Consider the following 12,102-nt stretch of genomic DNA (forward strand, 5'->3'; position numbering starts at 1 on the left):
TAAATAGTCACATGCATTTTAAGGAAATTTATAGGGAAAAAAACTCTATTATAACTATATATTTACCATTTTTAGTACTCTTCATTTCTTCCTCAAAGTCTTCTAATTAGTAACATTGGAGAAACTGCTTCTATAACATTTTATGACAATGGGTCTTAACTGGGGTGATACTGCCTTTCAGGGGACACTTGGCAGTTTCTGGAATCGTTTTTAGTTGTTACAACTGGAATGGGGTGGGGTGCTATTGGCATCTAATAGGATGCTCAGAACAACAAAAAATTATCCACCTCAAAATGTTAGTGCTGAGTTAGAGAAACCCTGCCTTATGGAGAAGGTTCTGGAAAGAGTGAAATACACTTTTTAACATGCAACTTTTAGGTTTTCTTTCATCAGTCCTATGATTTCTTGGAATTTAATAAATATAACTTATACCATTGTCTCTGGCTAACAGACAAGGATGCTTGTCTGTGTGACTGGTTTTCTTAAAACACTTGGTGTTAGAACTACTGTAAATAGGGACGTCTGGGTGGCTCAGTCTGTTAAGCATCCAACTCTTGGTTTCAGCTTATGTCATGATCTCAAGCTGAGATCGCGCCCACCATCTGGCTCCGTGCTCAGCGTAGTGTCTGCTTGTCCCTCTCTTTCCCCCTCTGCTTCTCCCTGCACTCTCTCTCTCAAATAAATAAAATCTTAAAAAAAAAAAAAGGATTACTGTAAATAGCTTTTTACAAATAAGGAGAAAAGAATATATGTTTTCGAAGTGACTTTTGTGCATTCCTACCAGCTGGGTCACTTTAATGGAAGTACCTTGAGCTATAAATAAAGTTTGTTTCCCCCCCCCCTCTTCTCTGCAGAAAAGTAGCCTGCAACTAGCATTCTCAGTGAGCTAATAATGACTCCCTTACAGCCTTTTTATTTGAGGAGGGCAGGAATAGTTTCAAATATTTTACTTATTTAAAACATTTTTCTTACTTCTTTTCATATTTTTTCACAACTGAGTTGGGGGTAGGAATTTGATTTGGCCCTCAGATTTATTGAATTCATCTAATAATAGAGTTATTTTCATGGTAAGATTATCTTGTCTCATATAATCAAAATATTTTTAAAGAAACAAGATAGAGTTTTTATTTTAAGGGCAAGCACAAAACATAAATACCATTTCCTTCTTGTGTAATAGGTTGGACAGCACTTCATGAAGCTAGTGTAGGAGGATTTTATCAGACAGCAAGTGAACTCTTAAAAGGTGGAGCAGATGTAAATATCAAAGGAATGTACCAGATCACTCCCCTACACGATGCTGTGATAAATGGACATTATAAGGTACTGTGATGCTTTTGTTTGCAAAGCAAATACTACATTCTGCAAGTATTAAAAATCTCTGGAACCTATCAGTTTTAGGAATTCAGTTAGTTCATTCTGCTAATGGATACTTAGAATATGTAATAAAGTTTTACTGTGTTAGAGATTCATTGTTCTAATATAGTAGATGCCATTTTACATGTTACTTTTAATAAGTATAGATCATGTTTTGGTTATACATAGTCTTTTTTAAACGTACACTTCTCTAAGACTCTTTTAGTATGGTGCTTTATAGGTTTTACCAGAAAGTTTCCTGATTGTAAAGTATTACACAGTGATGTCCAGTCCTGATAGGAGGCATCCAGCTTTATGGACACTAATGTCACTTTCAGAGTCCACATAAGACCTGAATCTCTTGGGTTTAATGATCAGCCAGTATATACTAGCATAGATGTACCAATGGTTAAAATATCAAAATACTGTAGTTCCATACAAATTGGTTAATAGTAGCTGCTATTAAGATGGTTGATGGTAATATTAAATTAAGATGATTGATTCCAGCACATACAGTTTATTTCAGAAGTCACTTAAGCTCTGAGCTTCCCAGGTATTTTTCTGGTCTAGGCACCATGCTACAGGACTGAGGCACTTGCTGAAAATATCCTGTTATTTATTTCAGGTATTGGAAGTTGCCTCTGGGTTCAAACTCCTAGAATAGGAAAGGGACCTAATCGGGGCGCCTGGGTGGCACAGCGGTTAAGCGTCTGCCTTCGGCTCAGGGCGTGATCCCGGCGTTATGGGATCGAGCCCCACGTCAGGCTCCTCCGCTATGAGCCTGCTTCTTCCTCTCCCACTCCCCCTGCTTGTGTTCCCTCTCTCGCTGTCTCTCTCTCTCTCTCTGTCAAATAAATAAAATCTTTAAAAAAAAAAATAGTGTCTCTTAAGAGCAACACTTTAAAAAAAAAAAAAAAAACGGAAAGGGACCTAATCAGCTGGGCTCAGGAAGTTATGTTCTCCATACTTCTGGAAGAAATGACTGACAGGTAGAGCTGAAGAAGGCTGCCGGGAGCCACAGGCATTGATAGATAGAGCATATTCCTTCCTAATGTGAAACAGTACTTCAGGAAAGTTTAGGCTGTTTTGCCTTTTTTGATAATATATCACTTGCTAATAGGTGGTCACCCCTGCACATTGTAGAGAGGGCTGTGGGGAGGGAATTCTGCTTGGGACCTAATTTAATGGCCAGAAGAATCCAGGCTTGGACAAGTGATGGTGTGAGCCTTCTCTGTCCTTTATCCCCTCTTCAAAGGTGACCTCCATTAGAGAAACCTCATGCCAAAGCACTTCTTCCTTCTCATGGCGCATCTGCTCTTCAACTTGTCAGGGCCGATGTATCCTAGTCAAGTGTCTTTTCCCCCTTTGGGCAATGTAAGCCCTGAGCACTTTACTTTTTCTTCTTTTCTTTCTCAGTTGTTCTTTTGTCCCATCTGGTAACTTGGCTTTAGTCAATTTCTGCCTCACGGGCTAGAACTGGCTATCCCCTCTCTGGCCTTTGCAGATATGTAGCTTCTCCTACCCCCTCAGTGAATTAAAAGGGACCAAAGACACATGGCTCTGACTGCAGAATCTAATTTCCTCACTACTTATCTCACTCCCTCTTGCCAAACTATATGTTCCTGTGACTCATGTGCTTCTGGCACTGTGGCATGTCCTGACTGATGGCAGGAGAAAAGAGAATGACAAGACAAAAGTGGAAGTCTAGAGAACAGTTATGAGAATTAAAAGCCAAAACCCAGTGGGGTGGGGTGAAATCACGGTCTTCTTTGTTCCGTTCCCTTTCTTTTTCGCTGGGGGAGCCAGAAAGTTACTTAACCCAGTCCAAGAGAGATTTCCAAACTCCAGGTCAGTTCTGGACTGACTTAAGAACCAAAGCCTTAAGAATCAAAGCAGGGCAGGACATTGTTTTGGAGGATGGAGTAGGTATGGTGGGAGCATCAGATGAGGATCGAGGCTAACCTTGGAGGAAGCTCTTACGTGATGCAAATATGATCAGAAAAATGGTCTAGACTCTGAGTATTGTATTGGTCCCATGCCTTAGTTGTCACAGGACTAAGATAACAGACAAGGAAGTCCTGGGAACTTGAAGCTGGACTCAGTACCTGGACAGTGTGAGCTTCTTAAATATTCCAGAGTTGAAAAAACTTGAATATATTTTGTCTTACAGGAATTGACTTTTATACTAAAAGATGGGAGATACTAAAAGATAATACCCTGTTTTTTAAGAAGTAAAAAGCCATTAATAGTTGCAGTAGTCCAAATCTTTAGAGACAGAAAGAAGAGTAAGAATGGAAGGTAGAAAGTGGGGAATGGAGAGTAACAGATCATGGTTAAAAGGTTTCTTTTAGGGGGTGTTAAAATATTTCAAAATTAGGGATGCATTGGTGGCTCAGTCATTTGGGCATCTGCCTTCAGCTCAGGTCATGATCCCAGGAACCTGGGATCAAGTCCTGCATCAGGCTCCCTGCTCAGCGTGGAGCCTGCTTCTCCCTCTGCCTGCCACTCCCCCTGCTTGTGCTCTCTCTCTGTCAAATAAATAAATAAAATCTTTTTTTAAAAATGTTCCAAAATTAGATTGTGATTATAGTTATACAACTCTCTTAATATACCAAAGAACATTGAATTATATTTTTTAAATGGATGAATTATATCTCACTAAAACTGTTAAAAAGAGGTACACTTTTTTAAATTGGAAAAAATGAAATTTGAGAATTATAGATGAGTGGCTCATTCTGATTCGTTAGAAAAATCAAGAATAAATTATTAGACATAAGGAAGATATTTAGACAAGAATGTAGTGATCTTTGAGAATCTGGCATTACTAAGAACAAGTCATGTCAGACTAAACTTGACTTCTCTTTTATTCAGCTTACTTTGTTAATAGGTGAAGAAAATGGCATGACATGTTGATGTAAGCTATCATGATTTTAACAAAGCTGTTATTTAATGAATAATATCATCAAATGGTGTATGTGGTATATGAGTATATGAGATCTTGAATTGGAGGTTGGTTGACAGTGTTATTAGGGTTCATATATATTGAAAAAATATCCCTCAGACATACTGATTATTCATTCCATGTATATCTAGAGTGAACTCTGTTATGAAGTTTGGTTATATATTATATTATACTATAAAGAGCCAGACTCCCTCAACGGGCTCAAACACAACTGTGTTTTGTTGTTATTGGGAATTTAAAAGAAATCCCAGACATCATACCATTTTACTCATAAATACTTGAGCCTGCATCTCTAACAGATAAGGGCTTCGTTTTACACCCACAATATTATCTCACCTAATAAATATTAACAGTTTCTTAATATCATTTCATACCCTATCCATATTCAAATATCCCAGGTTATCTAAAAAAATGTGGTATTATAGCACGTTTTTGTTTGAATCAGGATCAATCAAGGTCCGTTCATTACATAATGTTTGTTGTGGCTCTTAAATATGTTTTGACCTATAACAATCCTTCCTCCATTTTGTGTTTTCTTATGTCTTCTAGCATATGGGTCTTTGTCTTATAGAATTTCCTAAATTCTGGATTTGGCTAATTTTATTTTTGTGGTGTTATATAGCTTGTTTCTTCTTACATTTTCTGTTAATGGATAATCTATTTAGAGACCACAGTCTGGATGCTAGGTATGCTCATTGGTATTAGATATCATTGCTTTTAGGAATTTTTAATAAAATACATATTTTTCAAGTTAGAGGATATATAAGGAAGGATTGTGAGTTCATATTGATATTTCTATTTTCAACTTAATATTATAATAGATTTATATTGAACTTTGATTTTTTACTTATATATGTCTCTGAGGCTCAACATTTGTTTTTACTACATTAATTTACTTCTTTATTGTATAATATACTTTTAATATTACTACTAGCAATATTATTATCAATATTAACATTATTATTATTAACAATGAAACTACTGATGAAGGGTTTTTTTGTAGTTCTTTCTGTTTTGTGCATATTTCATTAGCAAAGTATAGTCAAGATACTGTCTTTTCAAGTACTTGAAAGAATTTTATTCTCTGGGTATTATGCTAAGGAAAATGAGTCAGAGAACAACATATACCATATAATTTCACTCATGTGGAATTTAAGAAACAAAACAAATGAACGAAGGGGGAAAAAAGAGGAAGAAGGGAAAACCAAGAAACACATTCTTCACTATAGAGAACAAACTGATGGTTACCAGAGGGGAGATGGGTGGGGAGATGGGTTAAATAGGTGATGGGGATTAAGGAGTGCACTTGTTGTGATGAGCACAGGGCAATGTATGGAAGTGCTGAATCCTGAAACTAATATTACCTGTGTGTTAACTCACTGGAATTTAAATTAAAACTTAAAAAAAATTTTTATTCTCCTACTTGTTTCTTACACAAGTAGGGCAGCTGATTTTAGAGGGAAGAGAGCATTTGTTGTTGTTGTTGTTTTAAGATTTTATTTATTTGTCAGAAAGAGCACAAGCAGGGGGAGCAGCAGAGGGAGAGGGAGAAACAAACTCCCCACTGAGCAAGGAGCTTGATGTGGGACTTGATCCCAGGACCCTGGAATCATGATCTGAGCCGAAGGCAGATGCTTAACTGACTGAGCCACCCAGGCATCCCAGGAAGAAAGTATTTGATTCAGTAATATGATTAAAGGTGAAAATCCGTAAGCAAACTTGAAATAGAAGTATATTTCCTTAAGGAGGCTACTGTTTGATGAGCCAAAGAAGTAGAGATTGTGATGCTGCCCACTTACTGAAATTCCTCTGCTTGTCCTAGTTAGGAACCCGTGGTAGCTTTAAAATATATCCACAAATTTTTTAATACTCTTCTTTTCAAAAGATTCTGATTCTCTTCCCCAGGATTGTGGCCTGGAGTGTCAGTGACTTGCTTCTAACAACTAGGATATGCCAGAAGTTACAGTATATGACTTTTGATGCTAGGTTGAAAGTACTATAGCTTCTTCCTTGTTCTTTTACTTCTCTCTCTCTTTTGGTTCATTCTATGAGGGAAGCCAGATGTCATATCAGGACACTCAAGTAGCTCTATGGAGAAGTCTACATGGCAATGAACTAAGGTCTGTGTCCCACACCTGTGTGACCGAGGCATCTTAGGAAATAGATCCTCCAGCCCCAGTCAAGCTTTTACATAATTGTATCTCCAGCCATCCTCTTGACTACATCCTCATAAGAAACTAACCACACCTCCAGCCCATACCAGTGTCTCCCTGCATCATCCACTTTGGACCTCCATCCTCACCTCAGCTCAAAATGGACCCCAACTGCTCATGCTCCACCAGGAGCTCCTGTACCTGCTCTGTCTCCTGCAGATATAAAGAGTGCAAATGCACCTTGTGCAAGAAGAGCTGCTGCTCCTACTGCCCCATTAGTCATGCCAAGTGTGCCCAGGGCTGCATCTGCAAGGAGGCATTGGACACGTGCAGCTGCTCTGCCTCATGTGGAGGAGTGCCTGTTCCAGATGTAAATATATCAACATAAACATACCTCCATTTTTTTCACTTTTTCATCCTACCTGAACCCAGTTGCTACATTCCTGTTTCTATGAAATATTTGAATGACATTAATCTCATCTAGATTTTTCTGGCAAAAGAAAAGAGAAAAGAAAAAAGAAGATAGAGATAGAACCTGATATAAAACCACCTACCTGTGCTGCTTCCAATTCCTGACCCACAGAAACTGTGAGATTATAAATATTTATTATTTATTTGAGCCACTACATTTGGGGGTAATTTGTTAGGTAGCAACAGAGAGCTAATATAGAATCTAAATGTAGGTTAAAATAGGGGGTAGGGGTGCCTGGGTGGCACAGTTGGTTGGGCGTCTGACTTTTGGTTTTGGCTCAGGTCGTGATCTCAAGGTCGTGGGATCAAACCCCATTTTGGTACAGTCTGATTAAGCTTCTCTCTCCCTCAGCTGCTTCTACTCATGCTCTCTCAAATAAATCTTTTAAAAAAAAGGGGGAAATACTCAGCAAAAGTCATTTATTTATTGCCTTTTGGTGAGAAGAGAGTGTTTCAAGTTAGAGGAGAAGTAAGTAGGCTTCAGAATTCATAAAATCAAGACTACAGAGGGAAATGGTAATTGTGGATATTTGGTGAAGCAGATTATCCACTCCCTAAAGAGACTGCCAAGGTAATGTATCTACTCCCTTGGGATCACCAACTCAGATTTCCAGGAAAGTGGGGCTCTAGACCCTGCCTTTTCCCTTCCTCCAGTCCCCTTTTCATGCTCCTTGATCCTGAGTCACTCTCATACTACATGGGTTATTATTTGACACAAAACCTCCAGAGATAAACAACAGCCCTTTTGGCAACTCCCTTACAAAACTTCTTTTCCTTTTTTTTCCTTTTGTTTATTTATTTTTTAATTTGAACTCAATTAATTAACATATAGTATATTATTAGTTTCAGAGGTAGAGTTCAGTGATTCATCAGTTATACGTAACACCCAGTACTCATTACATCATACACCCTCCTTAAGGCCCATCACCCAATTACCCCATCCCCCCTCCCACCTCCCCTCCAGCAACCCTCAGTTTGTTTCCTAGAGTTAAGAGTCTCTATGGCTTGTCTCCCTCTCTGTTTTCATCTTATTTTATTTTTCCCTCCCTTCCCCTATGTTCATCTGTTTTGATTCTTAAATTCTACATATGAGTGACATAATATGACAATTTTCATTCTCTGATTGACTTATTTTCTTAGCATAATACCCTCTAGTTTCATGCACATTGTTGCAAATGGCGAGATTTCATTCTTTTTGATGGCTGAGTAATATTCCAGTGTGTGTGTGTGTGTGTGTGTGTGTGTGTGTGTGTGTGTGTGTGTGTATGCAGCCACATCTTCTTTATCCATTCATCTGTTGATGGACATTTGGGCTCTTTCCATGGTTTGGCTATTGTGGACATTGCTGCTATAAACATTAGTGTGCAGGTGCCCCTTTGGATCACTACATTTGTATCTTTGGAATAAATACCTAGTAGTGCAATTGCTGGGTCATAGAGTAGCTCTATTTTTAACTTTTTGAGGAACCTACATACTGTTTGCCAGAGTGGCTGTACCAGCTTGCATTCCCACCAACAGTGTAAGAGGGTTCCCCTTCTCTGCATCCTTACCAACATCTGTCGTTTCTTGTTAATTTTAGCCATTCTGATGGGCGTGAGGTGGTGTCTCATCGTGGTTCTGATTTGTATTTCCCTGATGACAACTGATGTTGAGCATTTTTTCACGTGTCTGTTGGCCATTTGTAGATCTTCTTCGGAAAAATGTCTCTTCGTGTCTTCTGCCCATTGCTTGATTGGATTATTTGTTCTTTGGGTGTTGAGTTTGATAAGTTCCTTATAGATTTTGGATACTAGCCCTTTATCTGATAAGACATTTGCAAATATCTTCTCCCATTCTGTAGGTTGTCTTTTGGCTTTGTTGACTGTTTCCTTTACTGTGAAAAAGCTTATTTTTCTTTTTTTCTTTTTAATGTTATGTTAGTCACCATAGCTTTTTTATCTTGATGAAGTCCCAATAGCTCATTTTTGCGTTTGTTTCCCTTGCCTTTGGAGACTTGTCTAGTGAGAAGTCGCTGTGGCTGAGGTCACAGAGATTGTTGCCTGTGTTCTCCTCTAGGATTTTGGTGGATTCCTGTCTCACATTTAGGTCTTTCATCCATTTTGAGTCTATTTTTGTGTGTGGTGTAAGGAAATGGTCCAGTTTCATTCTGCATGTGACTGTCCAATTTTCCTAACACCAGCTGTTGAAGAGACTTTTTTCCATTGGGCATTCTTTCCTGCTTTGTCGAAGATTAGTTGACCATAGGGTTGAGGGTCCATTTCTGGGTTATCTATTCTGTTCCATCTATCTATGCATCTGTTTTTGTGCCAGTACCATACTGTCTTGATGATTACAGATTTGTAATAAAGCTTGAAGTCTGGAATTGTGATGCCACGAGCTTTGGTTTTCTTTTTCAACATTCCTTTGGCTATTCAGGTCTTTTCTGGTTCCATAAAAATGTTAGGGTTATTTGTTCCCACTCTGTGAAAAGTTGATGGTATTTTGATAGGGATTGCATTGAATATATAGATTGCTCTAGATAGCATAGACATTTTAATAGTATTTTTCCAATTCATGAGCATGGAATGTTTTTCCATTTCTTTGGTCTTCCTCATTTCTTTCATGAGTATTCTGGTTTTGAGAGTACAGATCCATTGCTTCTTTCATTAGGTTTATTCCTAGGTATCTTATGGTTTTGGGTACAATTGTAAATGGGATCACCTCCCTAATTTCTCTTTCTTCTGTCTCATTGTTAGTGTATAGAAATGCAACTGATTTCTGTGCATTGATTTTATATCCTGCAACATTGCTGAATTCCTGTATGAGTTCTAGCAATTTTGGGGTGGAGTCTTTTGGGTGGTCCACATAAAGTATCATGTCATCTGTGAAGAGTGAGAATTTGACTTCTTCTTTGCCGATTCAGATGCCTTTTATTTCTTTTTGTTGTCTGATTGCTGAGGCTAGGACTTCTAGTACTATGTTGAACAACAGTGATAGTGGACATCCCTGCCGTGTTCCTGACCTTAGGGGAAAAGCTCTCAGTTTTTCCTCCTTGAGAATGATATTCACCGTGTGCTTTTCATAGATGGCTTTTATGAAATTGAGGTATGTTCCCTCTGTCCCTACACTGTAACGAGTTTTAATCAAGAAAGGATGCTGTACTTTATCAGATGCTTTTTCTGGATCTGTTGGGAGCATCATATGGTTCTTGTCCTTTCTTTTATTAATGTAGAGTATCACATTGATTGATTTGTGGATGTTAAACCCTTACAGCCCAGGAATAAATCTCACTTGGTCATGGTGAATAATTCTCTTAATGTACTCTTCGATCCTGTTGGCTAGTATCTTGGTGAGAATTTTGGTATCCATGTTCATCAGGGATATTGGTCTATTTCTCCTTTTTGATGAGGTCTTTGTCTGGTTTTAGGATCAAGGTAATGCTGGCCTCATAGAACGAGTTTGGAAATTTTCCTTCCATTTCTATTCTTTGAAATAGCTTCAGAAGAATAGATATTCTTCTTTAAATGTTTGGTAGATTCACCTAGGAAGCCATCTGGCTCTGGACTCTTGTTTGTTGGGAGTTTTTTTATCTTTTGATGTCCATTAGCATGATAAATGGTTCCCCACCCCCTCACTTTCCATCTGGAGCTGTCTTTGGGTCTAAAATGAGTCTTTTGTAGACAGCATATCAATGGGTCTTGCTTTTTTATCCAATCTGATACCCTGTGTCTTTTGATTGGGGCATTTAGCCCATTTACATTCAGAGTAACTGTTGAAAGATATGAATTTAGTGCCATTGTATTATATAAATAAAGTCACTGTTTCTGTATATTGTGTCTGTTCCTTTTTGCTCTGTTACTTTTGGACTCTCTTCGCTTAAAGGATTCCCTTTAATATTTCTTGCAGGGCTGGTTTAGTGATCACAAATTCTTTTAGTTTCTGTTTGTCCTGGAAGCTCTTTATCTCTCCTTCTTTTTTTTTTTTTTTAAATGATTTTTTATTATATTATGTTAGTCACCATACAGTACATCCCCGGTTTCCGATGTAAGGCTCGATGATTCATTAGTTGTGTATAACACCCAGTGCACCATGCAATACGTGCCCTCCTTACTACCCATCACCGGTCTATCCCATTCCCCCACCCCCCTCCCCTCTGAAGTCCTCAGTTTGTTTCTCATAGTCCATAGTCTCTCATGTTTCATTCCCCCTTCTGATTACCCCCCCCTTTCTTTATCCCTCTCTTCCCCTACCGATCATCCTAGTTCTTATGTTCCATAGATGAGAGAAATCATATGATAGTTGTCTTTCTCTGCTTGACTTATTTCACTTAGCATTATCTCCTCCAGTGCTGTCCATGTTGTAGCAAATGTTGAGAACTCGTTCTTTCTGATAGCTGAGTAATATTCCATCGTATATATGGACCACAACTTCTTAATCCAGTCATCTGTTGAAGGGCATCTCGGCTCCTTCCACGATTTAGCTATTGTGGACATTGCTGCTATGAACATTGGGGTGCATATGGCCCTTCTCTTCACTACGTCTGTATCTTTGGGGTAAATACCCAGTAGTGCAATGGCTGGGTCATAGGGTAGCTCAATTTTTAACTTTTTAAGGGACCTCCACACTGTTTTCCAGAGTGGCTGTACCAACTTGCATTCCCACCAACAATGTAGGAGGGATCCCCTTTCTCCACATCCTCTCCAACAATTGTTGTTTCTTGCCTTGTCTATTTTTGCCATTCTAACTGGCGTAAGGTGGTATCTCAGTGTGGTTTTGATTTGAATTTCCTTGATGGCTAATGATTTTGAACATTTTTTCATGTGTCTGTTAGCCATTTGTATGTCTTCATTGGAAAAGTATCTGTTCATATCTTCTGCCCATTTTTGATTTGTTTATTTGTTTCTCGTGTATTGAGTTTGAGAAGTTCTTTGTAGATCTTGGATACCAGTCCTTTATCTGTAGTGTCATTTGCAAATATCTTCTCCCATTCTGTGGGCTGCCTCTTAGCTTTTCTGACTGTTTCCTTGGCTGTGCAGAAACTTTTAATCTTGATGAAGTCCCATAAATTCATTTTATCTTTTGTTTCTCTTGCCTTTGGGGATGTGTCATGAAAAAGGTTGCTTTGGCCGATGTCGTAGAGGTTGTTGCCTATGTTCTCCTCTAGAATTTTGATGGATTCCTGTC

General features: G+C 38.4%; 1 protein-coding gene and 1 pseudogene across 1 annotated transcript in view; both read left to right on the forward strand.

The window, feature by feature from the left end:
- The window catches only part of ANKRD31 (ankyrin repeat domain 31), a 168,651-nt gene that overhangs the window by 69,254 nt on the left and 87,295 nt on the right, over positions 1–12,102 (forward strand). The window contains 1 exon segment of the mRNA XM_087862065.1: positions 1,178–1,320. Within this exon segment, the coding sequence (XP_087718191.1) occupies positions 1,178–1,320 (143 nt within the window).
- On the forward strand, positions 6,629–6,856 carry LOC123800247 (metallothionein-2 pseudogene; annotated as a pseudogene).

This window comes from Ursus americanus, chromosome 5, assembly GCF_024610735.1.
Source record: "Ursus americanus isolate L20-20 chromosome 5, mUrsAme1.1.p, whole genome shotgun sequence".
Classification (NCBI taxonomy): Eukaryota; Metazoa; Chordata; class Mammalia; order Carnivora; family Ursidae; genus Ursus; species Ursus americanus.